Source organism: Eulemur rufifrons, chromosome 1 (genome assembly GCF_041146395.1).
Source record: "Eulemur rufifrons isolate Redbay chromosome 1, OSU_ERuf_1, whole genome shotgun sequence".
Classification (NCBI taxonomy): domain Eukaryota; kingdom Metazoa; phylum Chordata; class Mammalia; order Primates; family Lemuridae; genus Eulemur; species Eulemur rufifrons.
In genome coordinates, this window is record NC_090983.1 from 30,168,771 (window position 1) to 30,193,168 (window position 24,398).

The following is a 24,398-nucleotide window of genomic DNA, read 5'->3' on the forward strand; positions in this document are numbered from 1 at the left end:
TAAGGTAGTATATGAAGACATGAAAAGGATACTTTTTCATCAACACTGTTTGCTGAAACTCATTTTTAAAAAAGGGCTGCTCCTTAATCTCACTACCATATACCCAGAAATTAAATACTATCGTTATGTGACATTGGCAGTGATTTCTATGTATTAAGATGAGCCCTAATCCAGAAGTTTTCAAAGGTACCTGTCACTTATGCTCCAAAGCTCTTCTTGTCTCTTTTCCCCACTGGAATGTTGGAGGGGAAACCAGCAAAATCTGTAGGCAACAAATCTCAGTGCCAACCACCATAAAGAAAATGTCAGTCGCAAGATTCTGTGGCCACAGATCGCTATTCAATGGATTACACTCCTGGCAAACTACTAACCCCAACCAAATCCACAAGACAACAACATCACAAAAGCAAAGGAGGAAATCCATGCACAGCCATTTTAGGATCTCTTGGGGCTATGATACAGTGACGATTAAAGGTAGAATGACACCTGTGGTGAAGGAGGGAAACTGTGTGATATGTATTTCACAGAAAATCAAAGGGACTCCTTAACTCTTAGCTAGCAGTCAACACTGGGTAGTTTCCTTTTGGCTCACTGACTTAAAACAAGTTCCAATATGGGTGAAAACATATTAAAGCACTTGTCTTCAGACTATAATTTTCTGACCATATGGTGAAATGTGTACAGTAGTAGTGAAGAAAAAACAGTTTTACAAATATTTCACCCAAAGCACAAACTTGACATCAAAAAACATAAATCACATAATGTACGAATATTGCTTTTTATCTCTTTTTATATATACTTGTTCAATGCATTTACCTATCAATCCTTGTTTGGGAGAATAACATAGTCATGAGATTAAGATTGCTGGGAAAATGTCAACAATCCCTTTGGTCCCAAAGCTGAAAATAGCCAAGAAAAGCACACATCTAGAAACAAAACAGAGGCCACCAAAGAATCTTTTGAACATCCTGTTTGCTATGTTTCAGAAAATGTAACATTGGTATTATAAAATAGTCATTTCCATATAAAAGATGGTTCTTGCAGCATCATTCATGTCTCCCTTTGGGAATTATGTTTGCAAGAATCAGGTTTTATGTGTTGTTTTTTTTTTTAAATAAGTCTAATTTGAAAGCAAAAAACAATGCGATACTGTCCTTCCAAAGTAAAGAACGAGACCTTTCTTGTTTCAATCAGTGCTTTAAGAAAAAGCAGGCTAAGCACTGAGGGTTGGCCTTCATGAGTGGGGCAGAACTGTCAGAGGGGCTAAAGTTCTTCCAGAAGCCTCACTGTCACATGTCACTGGAAAGCTGGAGCACATCACAGCTACCTGGGAGCACATGATGCCATAATAGTCAAATGATCCGATGAGGTTCTCAATTTCCCGGAACAATGGCCACGTAGTACTGGGACCTACCCTTCAGCTTCCTCGATTGGTTCTGGTGGTGGCAGCAGAGAAGGTGATGGCATGACCGTACTTGTTCCTCGAGAGACTCGGTCTTGCTCTGTGTTTGTGGACAGGGAGGCCACAGCAATAGGCTGTAGTAGAGTGGTTGTCATGCCAGTGGTGACTGTCAGGCTATGGCCAGAGCCCTTGAGGGTAAGATCTGGGGTGGGAAGGAGTGGCTTGAGGATGCTGACGAGGCAGAAAGCAGAGCCGCTTTTTGGAATGAAATTCACCTTGTTTTTGTCAGGACAGTAAAAGGCTGGGATTTCGTGAAGTTGTTTTGGCCTAGACATAGAACAGACAACTCAATACTTTTAAATCACTAAACACTAGGAAAAAAGCTCTTTTATTTTTTAAACAAATAGATAACTTATAGATACATAAAAGCGATATAAAACTCAAGCTACGTCTGTCAAAAGCTTCAAATGCCAAGGGCCAAAGTGCTATTAGACATATGACTGAAATATGTATCTTAGAAGGACCCCATTCATCATTGATGTTTTCAGTTCCCTGGAGAGCCCTGTTATCATGCAAGGGGCTCAGGCTGATGACCACTGCATTTCAATGAAGACTTAAGACAGCCAGTGCAATAACCAATTTCCTAACGCAAAAGAAAATCTAGATGTTTAAAGACAAAAATGTGTTCCACTACCATGATTTATCCAAGGTCTGTACTATTCTGAAGGGAGATGGCAAGGAAATTAAAGATATACAATGTCCATCTTTTGTAAGTTCTACCATTGCATGACTAAACTTTAGTAGGCATGGGTTTTCTCTTCAAGTGCTCTTAAAAATGTCTTTGATTGAAACAATTGTTTGAATTATCTGTGGTTTTCTGAGCAACATAATGTAAATGTAACATCAAAATAAAAACTCCTTTGCTTTTTGAGTTTTTTATTGAAGCCAAATTCTTCTGTTTCCAAGTCCTCCTGAAAATTAATCCAAATTATTGAAAAGGATAGTAGTGTTAATGGTACTCCATGAAAACTAAAAATATTTAAAAATTATTAAAATGATATGGGAATGACACAAAATTAGAACAAAATTAAGGTGGGAGAACCTAAATAAATCAAGACAGGTTGATTCTCCTCTCTCCCAATGATGATTCAGTCCAATAAAAATCTAAGTGTGCTGAGTATGCATGAGGTTCTGAGGACACAAAGATGCAACAATAAATAAGGAAGAGATAGACTAAATCTATAGTTCTTAGGAGGAGGAGGAGGTGCTGGAGACAGAACTGTATTTCAACATAATTAGTCTCTTTTATAATCTTTCTTGTTTTATGCATTCAAAACATTATTCAGAAAAGGGATCCATAAGTTTTACCAGACTGCCAAAGTTGTCCACAGCATGGAAGAGGTTAAGAACTCTGCAAGACAGACTGGTAGGTACAGTAACAAAGGTGTATAAAAAGTTTAGAGGTAGCACAAAGGGGTGGATAACCTGTAGCCAGGAGGAAAAGGGAGAGTTTGGCAGGAAGCAACATCTGAGCTAGGTTTTCAACAATGAGTGAACAACAGACCTGGGAGTGAGCACCAAAAAGATGTGTGTTCCAAGCAGACAATGATTAAGTGGGCAGATTTTACTGATTAATAGTGAACAATACCCATGGGTAGCTTTGACAAACATAACAATTTAAGAATAAGGATCATTTAAATTATGTTTTTACTTGTGCACTATTCTTTCTTGAATATAATGAAAACTTAATAGGTTGAGTACTTTTAATGCCACAAGTATATTTGGATGTATTACTGATAAGAACAACACACATTCCTCTATTTTTATCATCTGAGATTATGGTTTTAAATTCCTTAAAAAAGACAGGAGATTGAGGTTATATTTCTATAGTTAAATGATGCTTGAATTTTCCTTTGAAGACAGAATTACTGGAGATTAACTTTCATTCTTACAGAATAAAAAATTTCTCATAGAAAAAAAGGCTAATTAATTTGAACACTCCCAACCAAATGAGGCCTAGGTTTTTAATTAACTAATTATTTGTTTGAGGTTATCTTGTTAAAAATGACTTAAGACATGTGGCTGGCTAATAGATTTCTAGGATGAAAACTTCACATTTCTGAAATACAAAGAAATTTCTTGACTTTGATAAAGCTCTTGTTCTGGAACTGGTTTTTCTTTTGTTGTTGTTGTTGTTTGTTAATGACAAAAATTTAAAACCTATTTAACTTCCTTGTTGCTTTCATGAAAACAGACTTATGACATATCTCACACAAAATAATGTAAACAGTAATAACTTGTCTAACTGATCAGATCAAAAGCTGCAAGTACTAACATTACTTCAAAGCATTCTTTCAACTTAAGAACCATACAAAGAAGAAAAATCTCAGAACTGGTTTTAAACTTTTACTTTTCCTTAAGCAGTTATTCCAAAAGGATTGTGCCTTAAAATAGATTTAACTAAAAAATACCTCTATATTGCAAAGAAGCCATAGGAATCTCAGGTCAAGGAGTTCATTAGCTGGGATCAGGAGAGCAAATTTAACTTCATTAAAAAGGTTAATTAAGCACAGATAGCATAGCTATAGTAAGTGCTATGGTATACATCAAAAAGAACATAGAGACAGAAGTGCAAAATCTGATTTTGCCCTTTCTGGGCCCAACTCAAACTACCTATTTTTGGTCAGGTAAACAGCCATTTCTAAACCAGAGATCATCCCTTAACTCATCCCAAACCCCAGTTCAGGTCAGATTTACTACTTGAAACCCACAGTAAGACTTAGAGAGAAAGAAATTCTTGAAAGAATGATTAAACAAGCTAAAATTTTAAATTAGGACTCATGGTCTACCTTTGCTGCTTTAATGCTAGTGTGTACAGTGATTTTTGCTCTAATTTTGACATAGCTAGGGCAAAAAGAAACTAATTTTTTTTAGATTTTGAGTAACTTGTTTTATTGATAGAAGGTTAAAATTACCTCTAAGAAATCCACTCTTGGGTTACTACTGATAGTTTGTCTTTGGAACATAATTAAAATATTAATAGATTTTTGTGTGCTACACATCCATTACACCAGTGCAATTTATAATAAACCTTACTTCTAAAAAAAGAATAGATTTGCCTAATAACAGATCATTGTGCCATAAAACACTGTAATGTGTTAGGGCTTATATTATGTTTCTTTGATGTATTTATCCATATACACACCAGCCTTTTTTCTACTCCCTTTAGATACAAATAACATTGTAGTATATAGCTGAGATACTAAGTCCTGAGAAATTTTCCAAATGCAATAGTCTAAGGCAGGTACCACAAGACACTAACCTACATAACGAATATTCAAAATCATTTTGAAAAGAAAAATTCAAATTGCTTTTGAGCCAATCAACCATTTCTCTACACTTAGGCAAATCCTAATTGCCAATGAGTAAATCAAAGAGCTCAACTCCAAAAAGGTACACTTGGGCCAACTGATTTTTACTTAATAGATTGATCCCATTTCTGCTTTCTGGTTCCAAAACAGCAACACAGAAGCAAATCTGACTTCCCTCTCCCACCACAGAAAACCAAACAAATATATATAGTGCTGAGATTATCACCAGCAATATCCCAGAATTCAAATATGAGGATGAGACAGTTCCCAGGGCCACAGAGAAATGAAAACAACTCTAAGCAGATGGTAAGGGAATAAGACTTCCACATCTGCGGCACGTCACCTCTCCTCCATTCTGCCCAGCACCAAGCATGCAGGAAATTTCCCCCCAATTTATAGAAATTGCCAGTTTCTATACTGGAAAAAGTAACATTGAGGTAGACAACCAGTTTCCCCACCATCCTGGGTTCCCTGGCAAGAGACTTGTCCCTCCCTTAACCCACAGGAAGCATCATGAGTGCCAGAAGGGAGAACTATCCCTGAGGACAGGCAGAGACAAAGTGGAGAGGCAGGACTACCATTTTCAGCCCTGGAACCTTTGCTCTCTAATTAAGCCAAAGGAGACACCAAATCCAAGTGGCTAAGTAGCATCACACTGTAGGAGGTATGTTCCACCCCGGGGCACAAACCCCTAGTGAGCCCTTCCCCTGCACTGCTACGATATCCCCTTTGGTACAGGCAGCGCTCCAGTCATTTACTAGAGCCATGGCAAACCTGTGCTTAAGGTGCTACCTAGAGCCAAAAAGAGCCAGCAACCTAGCAGTAAAGAATCTCTAAGCAAATATATCCAATACAAACCAAAACAAGCCAGATAGAGAAGACTGGAATAACTAACTGACCTTTCAATGCAAAGACAATAGATGTACATCCACAAGAAACAACAAACAGGGAACCATGACCACCCCAAATGGAAAGAGTAAGGAACCAGTGACTGACCCTAACGAGATGGTGATGTGTGAGTTCCCTGACCAAGAATTCAAACCAGCAGTTTTAAGGAAACTCAGTGATCTCCAAGATAACACAGAAAACCAATTCAAAAATTTATCAGAGAAATTTAACAAAGAGATTGAAATAATTTTTTAAAAAACCAAACAAATCTTGGAATTGAGAAATATACTTGTGGAACTGAAAAATTCATTAGAACCTCTCAATAGCAGAATGGATCAATAAGAGGAAAGAAATCAGTGAGCTCAAAGACAGGCTATTTGAAAACACACAGAACAAAAAAAAGAATGAAAAGGAATGAAATCTGCCTACAAGATACAACTGGTGTTCAAGAGGAAGCTGAGCAAGAGCAAGGGGTAGAAAGCTTAGTCAAAGAAATGGTAACAGTAAACTTTCCAAAACTTGAGAAAGAGATAAAGGTACAGGAAAGTCGGAAAACACCAAACAGATTCAACCCAAATAAGACTAACCCAAGACATATAATCAAACTCTAAAAGGTCAAGGGCAAAGAGAGGAGGTGAAAAGCAGCAAGAGAAAAGCAGCAAATAACATATAAAGCAACTCCAATTCATCTGGCAAGACTTCTCAACAGAAACCATACAGGCCAGGAGGGAGTGGAATGACATTTTTTCAAACTGCTAAAACAATGAATCCATTTCTCAAGAACTCTCATGCAAAGGTGTAATTTAGTATTTTCAAATTGAACATAAAAATCATCTAAGGTACTGGTCAAAGATGTAGAACTTGAGCCGGGCGCGGTGGCTCATGCCTATAATCCTAGCACTCTGGGAGGCCGAGGTGGGCGGATCGTTTGAGCTCAGGAGTTCGAGACCAGCCTGAGCAAGAGCGAGACCCCATCTCTACTAAAAATAGAAAGAAATTATCTGGACAACTGAAAATATATATAGAAAAAATTAGCTGGGCATGGTGGCACATGCCTGTAGTCCCAGCTACTTGGGAGGCTGAGGCAGTAGGATCGCTTACTCCTAGGAGTTTGAGGTTGCTGTGAGCTAGGCTGATGCCACAGCACTCTAGTCCGGGCAATAGAGTAAGACTCTGTCTCAAAAAAAAAAAAAAAAGAAGATGTAGAACTTGGGTCCTATCTCCATATTTACTGATTTATTAAGCCTAGGATGGGACCTGGGAATCTGCAGTTTCAATAAATTCCTCAGGTGATTATGATGCAGAGAGTACAAGGAACAAATGTGCAGAAATACTGGCTTAAACTCTCAGCTAGCACCAGTTAAAACTTAAAGGCTGACATGGATTAAAAAAAGGAAAAACTAAAATAAGCAGTTACTAAAACAAGAGTTTTCAATTACTGTCACAAAAGCAGATACGAGACTGACAGCTGGTGTTTCCCAGTAGAGAAGTTGAAGAGATTCACTTCAAAAACAATGTTCTTTGTGTGGCAAGACTATTCAGAATTTAGGTTCAAGTAAGCACTGACAGGAGAGCACATGAGAGAAACAAAAGAATGCCATATTTCAAATCACTGCAAGATCTTCATGACAGAGGAAAAAGACAAACTGTGTGAACTGGAGGAGGCTAAACAGTCACCTTGTTGTATTGCAGGTTTCACAGTAAGAAAAAGCCAAAAGGTGCAGCCATAGTGAGATGACATGGTATGGGCTAATTATTACTGTACCCCAAATAATGTTCTATGATCTGATTTGCAGAATCTCATACATACCTCAAAACCCTATAGTCATCACTTGTAAAGCAAGGAGCTATATAGCTGCTGAAAACATGACGCTGTATACTTTCTTGGCAAATTGTGAGTTTAAAAAGGGAGTAGCTGACAGAGTACCAGCCAACAAAAGTGTGTGGGTACAGGAGATCACATACCAATGGCACCAGACACCCAGATACTACTGTTAGTTTAAAATTCTGCTTCTTACATTATTTTCATCACAGTGACATGATTCTATAAAGTAATAGAATTATCTCCTCTACTTGGTAGAAGAAATATTATTTATTTAAAAAAGGTGGTTTTTTTTTTTTTTTTTAAGAGATGGGGTCTCACTATGCTGCCCAGGCTGGCCTCAAACTTCTAGACTCAGACTATCCTCCCACCTCAGTCTCCGGGACTATAGGCATGTGCCACCACATCTAGCCAAATTATTTTTATAAATTGTTTAAAGAACTGAAGATCAAAAGTGGACAAAAACTGAAGGGGATCTAATCCCTAAAAGAAAGAAGCCACACTGGGTAAAGTTTGTGGTCTATCCTAAATAAATATACTATTAAATTCAATGTGTGAACTTGACCGGATTTAGATTTAAAAATGACAGCCACAGAAGATACTTTGGGGACAATTGAGCAAATCTGAATAACAACTGGGTATCAATTGATATTATTATCTTAGGTATGATAATAGTATTGTGGTTATGTAGGAGTACTGTGGTTACTTTTAATACTACAAAATATTAGCAATTATATAATCTGCATGGTAGATATATGGGTGATCACTATACTATTCTTTCAGCGTTATCTGAAAATTCTTGTAATAAATTTTTTGTCTGGTGGGAAGAATACTTACGAGCATTCCTCAAAGACTTTGACCCTTTCACAGCCCTCAGGAGGTTCCCTTTTGAACATGTAACTGTTGTTAGGTTTTGGTGAGGTTGCATATTTGGGCAGAGGAGAGTTGTTCCCATTCTCTGCAAGAAATGACACACCAGATTACTAAGAAATATTACTACATAAAAGCATAGTCACACTATGTTTATTCTTGCACCACTCTTCCCAGGCTATGAACTACTTAAGAGCAGGAATAGTGCACTTTATCAACATCACCCCAGTATCAAACATGATTCCTGGTAGAAAGGAGATAATTAATGCCTACTAAATAAATGCATAAACATATAAGAGATTTTTATTTCTTTTCCACTTATAATTATCATGGCCTGGGCCTGTATCACTTAATCCTTGGTACTGAACTGAGAGTGTGTGTGTGTGTGTGTGTGTGTGTGTATATATATATATGTATGCTATACCACAGTAAATACACTCAAATGCCACTTTCATTTTTCCCAGTTCAAGCATCTGAAATGGTTCTTCATTGTTTGCTGATCATTAACTCTTGGCCTGCCCTTCAGAATTTCTCGATTTCTCTGCTCCTCTGGTTACAATCTCTGTTCTAGGTAGTCAGCCACCATATGCCAAACATTTCCTTTTGCGTATGAACTTCCCCTTACCTAAACGGGGTAAGTTCTGTTCCTTTTCCAAAACTTCCTTCAAAGTTTGGCTCAAAGTTTCTGAAATCTTTCCAAATTAACCCTACCAGAGAGAACACTTCTTTTTTTTTTTTTTTTTCTTTTTTTTTTTTTTTGAGACAGAGTCTCACTTTGTTGCCCAGGCTAGAGTGAGTGCCGTGGCGTCAGCCTAGCTCACAGCAACCTCAAACTCCTGAGCTCAAGCGATCCTCCTGTCTCAGCCTCCCGAGTAGTTGGGACTACAGGCATGCACCACCATGCCCGGCTAATTTTTTCTATATATATTTTTAGCTGTCCATATAATTTCTTTCTATTTTTAGTAGAGATGGGGTCTCGCTCTTGCTCAGGCTGGTCTCGAACTCCTGAGCTCAAACGATCCGCCCACCTCGGCCTCCCAGAGTGCTAGGATTACAGGCGTGAGCCACCGCGCCCGGCCTGAGAGAACACTTCTTTACTCTTGATATTCCTGTTTGGTGTTAACATCCTCAGTTTATACTGTATTAACTTAAAATTTCTGATCTGTTTCACAACTGCTCTAAATTTTCAGTCTGTGTCAACTAAGTTATAAACTCCTTGCTGGCAGTAGCACCGTGGCCCTGTTTTCTTACAAAACAAATTCATAGAAGCCAACCAGCTACCAGCTTCCTAAAATCAATGCAGCAGAACACAAAATTTGTTGAATTTATTTAATGAGTTCCTACATGTTATTGATTTTAAAGTAGAAAGTATGAGAAATCAGGGGACAGGTTTTAATAGCTATGTTTTATCTGACCAGAAGCTAGCAAGAAAAGGTCCAAATATCAACAGTTTACAACTGTCCATAGTTTAAAGCGGCTTCTTCAGTGAATTTTCTGTCTTCTGCACTTGCTATAGTTTCAGTGATTTAGGTGATTAGTAGTAATGGGCAGTCATAACAGTGGAGGATTTTAGAACATTCAACACACTGTATGTAAGTTCTAATGAAATGACTACTGAACTGAGCTTTAGAATGTATACATAAGAGTTATAATACTGCTTTCAAATACATAAAATAACTAGGATTAGACTAACAACATATTACCCTGCTACAGACAGATAAAAAGATCACATTTGTTTTAAAAGGTAAGAATATTTATAATTAACATTTAAACTGCTTCTCTCTCCAGGTTATTTTTAAGGTACTCAAGTACTCTCCAACTTTTACATCAGGTTTGCTTTGAACACTCATCCTGCATCAATATAAATCAGTATAACCCTTGTTAGAAACATCACAAAGACAGATCCTAAAAAACACTAACTAGAAGGCTTTGTATACAATTAAAAAGTATTACGGTAATAAAAACATGACTAGTAAGGTGACAGAGAAAAAACTGCTTCTCAGGACAAGGGTTCATCTCATTTATGCCAAAAAGAATGTTTCTCACTAATGAGGAAGGTATTAAAAAGTGCAAATATAAGTACAAACAAAAAAGCCCATAAACCCATTCACCTAGACTATCAACTGAGCACCACAGTAAAACCTACTGTTTTGTATTCCAATTTTATTAAACCTATGCTTCGAAAACATTACCCCAGTAGCCTCAAATGTGTGTGGTCTGCTACAAAAATGACAAAATAGGTGGTGGTGGTCAGTTATCATCGAGTAACAAATTCCTCCAACACTGCACCTTTATCTCTTGGGTCAACAAGCAGGTCATCAGCTGAACAAGGGCTCTCCTCGCTACCTTCGTTGGAAATGGTGAGGAATGACGTGGGAGACACAGACTGAGAGCGGCTGCTCTCGTTGCTTCCCCTGTCTACCCCGCCGGGGGTCTGTGTGTCGATGCTGCGTGTGCTGCTACTTCTCTGTACAAGCGGGGGTGGAGCACGATGGCCATCTGGAATATCTTGCGGCTGTTATAAAAAATTTTAAACATATATTTACCATTAATTTTTCAAGTCACCAATAATGCACCCAATGTCAACCATCCCCTACAGTGCCAGAGACTCACAAATCAGAAATCTCTTCCTACTTATTAGCTCTTTGTGTTGTTTGTTAGTGACATCCCTGTCTAATCTGACTCCCCCAAATGAGTGTCTTGGGTGAAGACTGTATTCCTGGCACACAGCAGGCAGCCAATGCTTGTAGAATAAATGAATTGTGCTGAATTCATGTACTAAATGTTATTTTTAAAATTATAAAGGAGAGCCATGGTAAAGAGGCGAAATCTAGGTGTAACACTAGGTTCCACATTAGAGGAAAAGGTTATCTAGAGCATGAACTAGTGATACTTAATGCCAGGCCCCTGTTACCTTTCTGCCTCTACCCACTCCCCCAAAAAGGGGTTTTTCAAAGAAATTTCCCTAAATGAGAGAAAGTTAATCACAGCAGTGCTAATTATAGGGGGAAAATGAAGGAGAGACTCAGAGGAAAGCTTGTGTGGTTCACTTAGCAGGGAAACCAACTTCCTGTACATCTTTGATTTATTTGCCTTTATTACATCAGGGAAAGTTTACCCCATCATGCAGAATAGAGGCGACAGTGTGGGGAATTGTGTTTTTTCTAAGCAAAACCAACTTTTTATCTTAAGGGAGAGGATCTTAAGCATTAACAAAATACTTAAGCATCAAACTCCCTAATTCCTTCCTCACTGAAGAATGGAAGCTTAAATATGCTGTGACATGGTTTTTAAGCCTAAACAATAATTCTTCTCACTGTCTCTTACATATTATACATTCTCATGAGTATCCTAGTTAAGCAGAAAGAGCAGGAAGAAGATCATTTCTAACCGCACTTCATGATGATAGAGCCCAGCACGTCAACCAAAAACCAATAGTTACTGACAATCAAACAACACAGAACATGTAGATTCATGCTTAGAAAGTATTTACTGTCATGTAATCCACCCCCCTAAAATTAATAAGCTAAACTTTTGTTAAGTGGAGTTACAACAAATGAGAAGTATATATCACCTGTCTAGTGATTTTTAAATACAGATAAACAAAAAATAGTTTCTGTTTAAGGATCCAAATTTAAGCCAGATCAGTTGCCTCTTTGAGATGCAAAGAAATGTACACTTTTCATTCACTGGTCCAGGTCAAAGTTTTTCAAAAAAGATACATTTCATTCTCTCTTATTGAGAAGGAAGAAACCTAAATAAATATGCAAATCGAAACTGTGGATTTCTTAATAGTTAGAAGTATTCACATGTAAGGGTGATTTTAAGACATAAGATTACTTACTATAAGCTGCTCTTCCTTTTCCCCAGTCTCTTTAATTATTATTTCAATCTCCTGATTCAATCCTTCCACACTATTCCGGAACCGGGAGCCTGTCGATTTGGTGATAGGAATTACAGGAATAAGTGCACTCTTTGGAACAGGAGCCTTACGAAAATGGGGTGGAGAGGAGAACAAGAGAATGTTAACATTACCTTTTAATTCTCTAGATTGAAGCATAATTCCAGCAGACATAAGTGACTCAAAAATAAATCAAGGTAAAATTTGTAGACCTCAAAAAGTGTAACCAAACCTGCTCCTTTAGCATATATGAAATATAATTTAAAGCCCAAATCCCCAACAATCAAGGTAGAATTTTAGAAATTTATTCACATCTGTGATGGACTAAAAAGGGAACATGGATATAAGAATATACCAAAAGAATGTCAATCTCAGAAATTCTTTCATCATCATCACAGAGTTCAGACTTCAGAGCATAACTAAACTTTCCTAGTGCCACAATTCTCTATATTCCAGAAAAGAAACAAAAAAATGGTTTACCAAAAAAGAAAGACATTTTGGTTGGAAAAACAAAACCACTTCCAAAATCCATGTACAGTATTGAGACTAAAGAAATGAAAATAACTTCCCTGTGAAATTTAATTATTTATATCTTTGTTGCAATGATTTAAATATGCTTTGTTCAGGAACGAAAATAAAACAATTCACTTTTCTTCTTTTTCCAAAGCCTATGTCCAATTTTTAAAAATTGAAAGTGTTTTCATTGTCACAGTCTTACTTTTGAAAACAAATAACTGCTACATAATTACAGGATATTCCTTGGTTTCCTGACAAGATACTCAAAATAAAACATTAAACAAACATTACAGAGGTATCTGCCAGTTAATAGCAACAGTGTGCTTGAAGATCATCTTGTTTATCACTCTGAAGTCTCCCTGCCTCTAATCTTGTCCTCCAAATTTATTCTCTACTCTGAACCCATATCATCATTATAAAATGTACATCTGATCACTATCAATCTTCTGCATTTAAAAAAATAGTTCCCTGGTACCCCAAAGATGAAGTCCAAACATCTTAACAAGCAAGACATGGAGACTTTCAGGTCTGGCTGCTATTTGCCTCTCCAGCCTAATCTCTTACTAGTACTACTACCCAGGGCCTTGATTTCTTCCATCTCTGGAAGACTGGCTAACTCCTACTTATCTTTCAGGGATCAGCTAGACAACACTTTCTCTGAGAATCCTTTCTAGATGGCTTCAAATCCAGGTCAAGGATAAATACCTCTTCTACAGCATTCTGAACTCTCCCTATCAACATATTCCTTATGCAGTTACAATTAACTGTTTACTTACATCTAATAAGAGACTTGGTGGGGATAGACAATATATGTTTGTCACCACATCTTCTAATGAGTTACTACAGTCATAGGATATTTAATAAATGTTGTACGGATGGATAGATGGACTCAGAAGTACACATATATCAATGTGGTACTTTTCTCCATTAGAGAGAGAACCCACTACAACAAAGCCACACTCATAACTTAATAGAAAATATTCTCATTCTCACTGCCTGAAAGTTTCAATTAAATATGAATACCACTGTTATAACCATTGTGGTACACATGCATCTTATTTGTGATTGGCTATTAACACTCAATAAAACAAGTCAAGCAGTCAAGATGTTTGATGTGTAGAATGTACAAAAGTCAAACTAGATGAATTTATTTTTCAAGTTGCTCTACTTTTTAGTCCTTACCTTCTCTGTAACAGGATGTTTTTGAATTAAACAAACATGAATTTCATGCAAGCTCCAATAATGTTTATTAAGCAAATTCAACTTGCAAGGGAAAAAAGGAAAGTTTGGATAATTTTAGTACTATAATATTATTGATTTTAATGCAACTTTCTAAAAAAAAAAAATCACTTCAGAAACTTATAAACTCCTAAAAACCACCACTTCATTCAATAAAATTCAATCTTAACCTCGTCCTACTCAGAGTAAAAATATGGGTTAGGAATAAAAAGTGGCCTTATCTTTTAGAAACAAATAAATTATTTATGAATGAATTAGAGGGAGGGGAAGGTTGGCATATTCATCTATAAAACCACCTGAGCCTTTAGCCTTTTAAGGATAAGGAAGTTTTGTTTTTAATTAATATTCCAAGTTTGGTGGTTATTAACCTATTCACATTTTTTCATTTCTTATTTTGCAAATTTAAAATTTCTATTTCTCCAGAAATAAATCCAGTTGGTGGTTTTAAAATACATTTGTATATAATCATATTTTTAAATTAAAATATCTTATATATAGAAAAAACATATTAGAAACTATAATCAAACTATAAATTTGTAAAATCAGATTTGACCCATGTATTCATATTTTACGGCAAAATCTGTTAGAAAAAATATATACCTTTACCCATATTTTCCATTGCAAACAATCCACATATACTTAGCAATCATCCTATAAAAGGGGTTGGCAAACCTTTTCGGTAAAGGGACAAACAGTAAATATTTTAGTCTTTGAGGGCCAGTCTCTGTCACAACTACTCAATAACAGCAGTCCCTCACTATCTGTGGGAGACTGGTTCCAGTTCCCCCCTGTGGATACCAAAATCCACAGATGCTGAAGTCCCTTATATAAAATGGCACAGTACTTGCATATAACCTACGCATATCCTCCCGTATACTTTAAACCATCTCTAGATTATTTATAATACCTAATGTAAACGCCATATAAATAGCTGTTAGATCGTATTAGTTTTTTACCTGAATTATTTTTTATTGTTGTGCTGTTTTCTATTGTTTTTTCCTGAATATGTTTGATCTATGGTTGGTTGAATTTGTGAATGTGGAACCCATGGATACAGAAAGCCAAGTGTATATTTTTATGGCACAAAAAGGAGCCATAGACAATACATAAAAAATAATAATGGCTGTATTCCAGTAAAATTTTATTTACAAAAGTAGGTGGCAGGTCATTCTTGGTTTCCAGGCCACAGTTTGTTAACACTACACTATGCTATAAAATAATCTGAAAGTCACAGAACTAAGCCTTCTAGTTTCCCTCTACCTCCCAAGCCCTACTGCCTTACTGTTGAGATAGAAAAATTGAATCTAGGTTCTCCCATTCTCAAAGCTTCACTTAGGAGACTTGAAAAGTTCAATCATATTATACGACCTGAAATGAACTTGCTTTTTCCTTGTCAAGAGACCTCAGCCAATTTCAATTCAGTTAAAGAAAAGTGCTCTCTGAGTGAGCCATCAAGGGCAGTTCATAGGGCTCTACTAAGGAATCAAAGCAGGTAAAGGTTTTTCCTTACCAAAAGGGCTTTATGAGATTGGCATTATTATCCCCAATCTTCAGATAAGGAAACTGAGACTTAAAAAGGATAAGTGCAGGGTCTGTTCCACAGTCAATGTTTATGTCTCTGTATTATTCTGCCTCCAATATTCTGAACTGATAAAAGTCAAAAATATGGTAAATCAAAATAATTAGCTATGTCCCTTAGAAATCATATCTCAAGTCACTAAAGGAAAATATTCTGTTTTCTTATAAAAGTTGTGATTCAGTATTTAAATCACTTTTTCAAATATGTTTTTGGATATTTTTGTCCTGAAAAATTACCAACAAAATAACAAATCACCAGGAAACCACAAATTTCTTTTTCTGGATGTTGTGGTATCTGTGCTCCTACCTGACACTGGTTAATAGCTGCATGGTTGCCATGGAACGGAGATTGTCTTTCTTTATCTCGATGATGCCGACTGCTGTGTTTACTTCTCTGCAATTGCTGGCGTAATTTTGCAATCTGAAAAGGTAAAAAATAACAAGTACACCAGAGTGTTTTCCACACTAAATAAAAACATATTCTTACTTAATCAGAACCAGTAAAACTCATCGTTAATAAGTCCTTTGAATGCTTAAACCATACCACGAAATCTGATTTACTATACAGAATTTTTATACATATATACACACACATGCACGTATATATGTATCTTTCTTTTAAAAGAAACAAAATTATGTTCAAACATTTTTCTCAGTCTTCAAGCTTCCTAAGTACTACACAAAGTTTTCAGCACTTAGAATAAATTACATTGCAGCTTTCACAAAGAATTAAAAAAATAACAACTTTTCTCATTGCCCTTGCCATAAGTCAACTTTTATTTAGATTTCTTTATTGAACACCTAACTTTCAACAGTTCCAAGAATTATACAGTATTTAAAAATCAATTTCAGCCATGAAATAAATTCACAAATATCTTTAAATAACAAATGCAATCTCAATGAATATCCCATATTATTCCTTTACTGAATTTTTATTTTTACATTATGTGTAAAATGAAATGTCATTACATAGAGGCATGAAAAACTGTAATCATAGCATAGAGCCATAATCAACTTAGTTATACTTGGTTACTGAATTTCAGAAACACTACCATATATAGAAAAATAATAAATGTGAATTTGTTATATCACTACAATTTTATAAAACTGAGGTTTATATTATATTAACAGGTATGGACTCCTCTAAAAAAAAAATAAGACAAAAACATAATCAGGCAAGTAATGTATACATTCCCAATTCAAATCTTTTATCAGATCAACACAATAATTGTTTTTCTGTTATTTGTCAAATCAAAAAGAAAAAAAAAAATGGAAAATGACGAATCCTTGCTGCCCACAACTTCGAGGAGCTAGTCAACAAAAGGATCAAATTTCCACACCCACTCCCTTAGAACCATTTTCCTGACCTCCTTAAGTTGATCTGTACTTCCCCAGGATGCTGAGCGCTTGTGAGATCCTTTCTTCTTTTCAGAGTATTCTTCAGCCCATGCACTCTCTGTCTGTAATAGAAAAAAGAGGGGAGGAGTATTTTAACAGAAATCATTTAACAATAATGTATAACCATATTTTTTCTATTATAAAATATACTCCTACTATAGAAAATTTAGATAAAATATTTAAAATTACACAAATTACTCATAATTCTCCTAGTATCAATTACTTAATTACAATATTTTGGCCTATTTCTTTCATTTCTATTAATAAAAACTTAGTAATTATTTTACATAATTGTAATTATACTATAAATAAAGCATTTGCTGAATAAAGTTAACTATAGAGATGCATGCTAATAATAGCTAACATTCTGGCCGGGCGCGGTGGCTCACACCTGTAATCCTAGCACTCTGGGAGGCCGAGGCGGGTGGATCGCTCGAGGTCAGGAGTTCGAGACCAGCCTGAGCAAAAGCGAGACCCCGTCTCTACTAAAAATAGAAAGAAATTATATGGACAACTAAAATATATATATACAAAAAATTAGCCGGGCATGGTGGCGCATGCCTGTAGTCCCAGCTACTCGGGAGGCTGAGGCAGTAGGATCGCTTAAGCCCAGGAGTTTGAGGTTGCTGTGAGCTAGACTGACGCCACGGCACTCACTCTAGCCCAGTCAACAGAGCGAGACTCTGTCTCAAAAAAAAAAAAAAAAAAATAGCTAACATTCTTGTGCTAGGCACTGTGCTTTTACATGCTTTATCTGGTTTAACACATATAAGTTGCCAAAGGTCTCACAGCTAGGAAGTGGCAAAGCCAAGAAATAAACCTAAGATTCCAGAGCTCATAATCCTAAATTCTACACTATGTCTAGTCTTGCTTTAAGTATCTACAGAGAATAGCCCCCAAAATGTTAAATCTTTAGTAGTTATACAAAACCCAGAATTTAAAAATGGTGTATTGGAAAAGAAAATACAAATGAGTTCTTGGCACATGAAACTATGCTCAACCTCACCCATAATAAGAGAAATGCAAGTGAATACTTCACTTAACTAATTTGACAGCATAAACTCTCCTACACTGCTGGTGGGAGTGTAAATAACTATGGCTCTTATGAAAGGGGAGTCAACAACTGCTATCAAAGAACGGCTATCAAAGTTATAAATGCACATGCTGTTTGACACAGTGAGCCTCTTTTGGTAATTTATCCTGTAGACATGAAAAATGGACATCTTATGTACAAAATGACATATTCATATTATTTCTTATAGGATTATTCTAACAAGTAAAAGACTGGAACAATGTAAATAAATTATTTAGACCTGGCTAAATAAATTATGGTCTACCTTTACAACACAATACTATGCAGCTATAAAAAATGAATAAGGAAATTCACAACGTACAGATATGAAATAATCTCCATGACATACTGTTAAGTGAAAAACCTCAGCGCTCAGTACAGTGAGTATAGCAACTGTCTTTACAAAGAACTGCTAAAAAGAATATATATGTATGTAAATTATTTCTGGAAGAATACATGGAAACAAAGGAAATTGATATCAATGGCTGCCTCCTGAAAGGAAGATCCTACACTGTAATATCCTTCTGTATATCTCTTGAATTTTGTACTATATGAATGAATGAAAAGTACTAAAAAAAAAAAAAAATACTGAGCACAATTTGAGTACTATTTGCACTTTTTTTTTTTTTTTTTTTTGAGATAAGGCCTCATTCTGTTGCCCAGGGCTAGAATGCAGTGATGTCATCACAGCTCACTGCAACCTCAAACTCCTGGGCTCAAGCAATCCTCCTGCCTCAGCCTCCCGAATAGCTGGGACTACAGGCAGTCTTAATGTTATTAAGAAAAAATAAGTATGAGAATGACCTGTTCTAGACTAAAAAGAGACTAAGGAGAAACCAAGTGTAATGCATGAATGTTGGATCAGATTCTAGCTCAAAAAAAAAAAAAGATATCTTGGGAAAATTTTAAGATGAACTGATGAACTGGATGTTATATGATATTACAGAATTGTTAATTTTGTTAGGTGACCTAATGCTACAGTGGGTAAATAGGAAATATTCTTGGGAGACATATGCTGAAATAGTCAAGGATAAAGTGTGGTGATAGCTGCAACATACTTTCAAAAACTGCAGCAAACACATACACACATATAAACACAAATATAGGTAAAGCAAATATGACCAATGTTTAAAACTGCTGAATCTAACCACAGCTGTAGTATTTTTTCTTTTATGTTTAGCATTTTCATAATAAAAAGACAGAAAGGAAAAAACAGAATCTTAGGTCATATCCACTGACATTTTATAAACTTCATTTAGGATAATTCCATAAAGAAATCCGTCTATCAAATAGTACAAACAAATAGACAAATACTGATAGAAAGAGTTACAAAATCATCATTTTGGAACTACTATAATAGTAACTGATTTAGACAAGAATCATCAACAGATGCTAAAACCAATGGGTGAAAGTTTGTTAGGGAAGAGGATACTTACAGTCTCAAATATTGTTCAACAAACTACTCATTAGTTACAAAGAGGATCAAATTTGCCATCACTGACTTCATGCACCTCAGACATAGAGAAGAACACACATTACATATAGTATTCCTGACAAAAATGTATAATAACTTCAATCTAATCAAGAAGAAATAGACAAACCCAAGTTGAGAACATTCAAGAAAAATACTGGTCTATGCTCTTACAAAAACATCAGTGTCATGAAAGACTCCTAAAAAAAATGTTATCAAAGGCTGAGGAACTGTCCCAAATTAAAGATGCTGAGATGCTGTCCCATGAAGTGACATGACATCTAAATGCCATGTGTGCTCCTTGACTGATCCTGACTTACAAGGGAAACTGCCACAGAGAACGAAACTGGTGCAAATGAAAAATATGGAATATGTACCATATAGTAAATAATTGTAGTATATCAAATGTTAAATCTCCTGAATTTGATAATTATATTGGTAATACTTTTTAAAGTCCTTCTTCATATACATGCTGAAATATTTAAGTCAGAGCATCTGCAACTTATTAACTAGCAAATACTAACAGAAATGATGCAATTATATATACAGACAATGAAATAAAGCAAATGTTACTTGGTAAACCTAGGTGAAGGGTATACTGGTGTTCAACACTATTGTAACTTTTCTGTAAACTTAATTTTTCCCCCAAAATAAAAAAAGTATTGAGTAAATCATTAAAGTAAATGATATTAATTTTAAGTGTAAAAATTAACTCAAGGAAAAGAAAAGGAATATCAAAGTTTCCATAGCCTTTTTAAGAACAAATTAAAGATAATCAGAGTAAGAGTATTAATAACTAAGAAAAATAAAAGCAAGCATAAAGAGCAACAGACAGCTTGGCTAATTTCAGTGATGAGATATTCAAGACAAGAAAAAATATTTTAGCAAAGTCATTAATTTTACTTATATTTCTAATTCAAAACATGACTGCTCTCTTTGTCCAACTAAAAAGCTGCACTTTGACTACAGGGACACACAGATATTGATAAAAAGTAAAACTGTGTTTTAATTAAATATGTTTCAATTTTGTGCAGTCTTGCTTTGTATATTAGAAAGTATCCACTAACGTATCAGACACTGGACTAGGAACTGGCGTTCAAGAGGAAATAGGGTTCTTATTCTCAAAGAGCTTCTTTTAGGAGAAAAGGAATAAATAGCTAATTATGATATCATATGATGATAGAGGTCCCTCTAAGAAAGGGACCTAACCCAGAACTGGGAAGACAGCAGGCAAAGTTTTATAGAATAAGGAGATACTACGAGGATTAGTCAGAGCATGAGTTATCCAGGCAAATGGTGGGAAAAGCATTCCAAACAAACTAGAGAAGCTGGGTAGCCATCAGTGGGTAGAGTATACAGAGCGATGCAAGTTCATTATTGAAAGCTGAAGCACATTTTCAAAATAATTTTTAATGAGATTAAAAATATATATTAGTTACTCCCTAATATATATGCAAAAATCCTCAACAAAATACTAGAAAATCCAACAGCACATTAAAAAAAAAAAAAAAAAATCATACAACATGACCCAGTGGAATTTATCCCTGGATGTGAAGATGGTTCAGTAAACTAAAATCAATTAATGTAACAAACCACATTAACAGAATAAAGGATAAAAATTACATGATCTCTCAATATATTCAAAAAAAGCATTTGATAAAGTTCAACACTTTTTCAATGATAAAAATTCAACAAATTAGGAATAAAAAGGAAGAATCACAACATTATAAAGGTCATGTAAGAAAAGCCCACAGCTAACACCATATCCAATGGTGAAAACTGAAAGCTTTTCCTCTAAGATCAAGAACAAAGCAAGCACAAAGATGCCCACCACTTCCATTCAACATAGTATTGGAAGTCCTAGTCAGGATAATTAGGCAAAAATAATAAGTTATTATTTAATAATAAATGGGAAGAAAAGAAGTAAAACTGTACAGACAATATATTATATATAGAAAACCTTAAAGATTTTATTTAAAAAACACAAATAATAAATTCTGTAAAGCTGCAGTATGTAAAATCAATGATACAAAAATTAGATGTGTTTCTATATGGTAACAAAGATTTGAAAAGGAAATTAGTAAAACAATCCCATTTACAATGGCAGCAAAAGTAATATAACTAAGAATAAAAACTAAGGAGGTTAAAGACGTGTCTTGAAAACTACAAAACACTGATGAAATTAAAGATGACACAAACAAATAGAAGGGCATCTCATGTTCATGGATTGAAGACTTAATGTTAAAATGTACATAACTAAAGTTTTCTACAAATTCAATGCAATGCCTATCAAAATCCCAATGGCATTTTTTACAAAAATACAAAAAACTATTCTAAAACTCATGTCGAACTACAAAAGACCACAAATAACCAAATATATGTCAAGAATAAACAAAGCGGGAGGTATATTTCTCTATTTCAAAATAACACAAAGCTATGGTAATAAAAATAGTATAGTACTGGCATAAAGACAAGACATACAGACCAACAGAACAGTAAAGTGAGCCGAGAAATAAATCCAAACATTTACAGTAAACTGATCTTCAACAAGGATGTCAATGGGGAAAGGACATTCTCTTCAATAAGTGGTACTGGGAAAATAGGATACCCACATGCGAAAGAAAGAAGTTAGACCCTTACACTATACACAAATATCAACTTAAAATGGATTAAAGATGTAAACATAAGACCTGAATCTATAAAATTCCTAAAAATAAATGTAAGGCATAAGCTCCATAACATTAGTCTTGACAACACTTTCATGACTATGACATCAAAAGCACAGGCAACAAAAGCAAAAACTAAAAAGCTTCTGCACAGCAAAGAAAACAATCAACAGACTGAAAAACCAACATTACCGGGGCTAGGAGCAAATATTTGCAAACAATATATTAACATATAATAAGAGGTTAATTTCTAAATATATAAGGGAACTCCAACAACTCAGTAACAAAAAAACCTAATAACCCAATTTAAAAATGGGCTATGGATTTCAATAGACATTTCTCTGAAGAAGACATACAAATGGCCAAGAGGTATATGAAAAAATGCTCAACATCATTAATAAGGGAAATGCAAATCATACCCACAGTGAAGTATCAACTCACACCTGTCAGGATGGCTGATATCAAAAAGACAAGTGTTGGTAAGCATGTGTATAAATTAGAAACCCTCTACACTGTTGTTGGGAAGGCAAAATGGTACAGCTCCTATGAAAAACAGTATAAAGGCTGCTCAAAAAATTAAATAAAACAACCACATAAACCAGCAATTCCAAAAGGACTGAAATCAGGATCTTGAAGAGCTATTAGCATTCCCATGTTCACTGCAGCACTATTCACAATAGTCAAGCTGTAGAAACAACCTAAATATCCACTGACAGTTGAATGGATAAAGAAAATGTAGTATAGCCATACAATGGAACATTAGCTTTTAATGAAAGAAATTCTGCAACATATGACAACATGAATGAACCTTGAGGACATCATACTATAATAAATGAAATAAGCCAACCACAGGAAGACAAACACTGTAAGATTCAACTTATAAGGGATCTACAATAGTCAAATTCATAGAATCAGAGTGGAATGGTGGCTGCCAGGGGCTGTGGGGAGAGAGAAATGAGAAGTTACTAATAAATGGGCAGAGAGTTTTAGTTAAGCAAGACAAATCATTCTATTCTATAATATTGTATGATCTGCTACAATAATATTATTATACCTGCTGTATCTGTATTGTACACTTAAAATTTTCAGAGGGCAGATCTCACGTTAAGTGTTGTTACCACAATAGGTTAAAAATTTAAAAATATATATCAGTTATACAATCATGAAACTATTTGTTTTAAAAGATTCCATGATGTAACTCTTCATTCGCTGTGTTTGCCCAGCCCATTCAAAAGACAATGTATGGAGTCACTGCCCTAGAGAAATCTGATCTAACACATGAAAAAGGAAAGGACAGGAACACCAATCAAGAAGTAAAGATCTGGAAATTTGGATTCTTTCAGAATCCTAGACCTACCCAAGAAAGGTAAAGCTACTGAGAGGCCAAAATAGAGCTTATATTGAAGTCACTAGACATTAACATTTTCCTTTACTCCTAACGTTACATTCTAATTCCAACCAGTGGACCGAGGTCTTCTTCCAAACAGCAAGTGTTACTCAGAAAGTAGTTTAAAAAACAAAAGTTGATTCACCTTTTTAATCCCATTTCATAAGATTAAGATATAATTTTTAGTGTTGCTTCTGTCAAACATGTAAAAGGATTTTTTTTTACTATAAATTCCAGATTATTCTTCCAAATCTTTGGTCATTTTCCAAAGAACACAACCTCTAAACAAGTTTGTAGATTTATAAACAGCTACCTTTTGGTAATTCAACATTATTTTAGCCTCTAATTTACCAAATATTCAACTTTATTATTAGGTTTTAATCACAGGCCATCTTACAAAAGTTTCTGAACTCAGATCTTTTCCATAAATTAGAAAATTCAGAACTTTGCCATAAACTGAAAAAGCCAACCCTTAAATTGTAAAAATAATTTCATAAAATAATCAAAACCAACCTCTGAGGGTAAAAAAAAAAAAAAAAAAGCCTTGCAATGTAGAAGTTGTAAGAGAAAATAACAATATTTTTTAAAGCAAAAGATGGCTGGTTTATGCCATAAAGAAAACAAACAAAAAAAAAAAACAAGAGGGAGAGCCAGGCACAGTAGCATGCGCCTGTGGTCCTAGCTACTTGAGAGGCTGAGGCAGGAGGACCTTTTGAACCCAGGAGTTTAATCAGTAGTACACTACAATCATGCCTGTGAACAGCCACTGCATTCCAGCCCCAGCAACATAGCAAGACCCCATCTCTTAAAAAAAATA

General features: G+C 35.2%; 1 protein-coding gene across 1 annotated transcript in view; it reads right to left on the reverse strand.

The window, feature by feature from the left end:
• Positions 1 to 1,161: 1,161 nt before the first annotated feature.
• Positions 1,162 to 24,398, reverse strand: part of FAM117B (family with sequence similarity 117 member B) — an 82,864-nt gene continuing 59,627 nt past the window's right edge. The window contains exons 3-8 of the mRNA XM_069468617.1: positions 16,955 to 17,047; positions 15,895 to 16,008; positions 12,198 to 12,341; positions 10,643 to 10,868; positions 8,321 to 8,441; positions 1,162 to 1,729 (exon numbers count right to left, since the gene is read on the reverse strand). Coding sequence (XP_069324718.1) covers positions 1,411 to 1,729; positions 8,321 to 8,441; positions 10,643 to 10,868; positions 12,198 to 12,341; positions 15,895 to 16,008; positions 16,955 to 17,047 — 1,017 coding nt within the window. The 3' untranslated portion in view covers positions 1,162 to 1,410. The remainder of the gene's footprint in view (positions 1,730 to 8,320; positions 8,442 to 10,642; positions 10,869 to 12,197; positions 12,342 to 15,894; positions 16,009 to 16,954; positions 17,048 to 24,398) is intronic.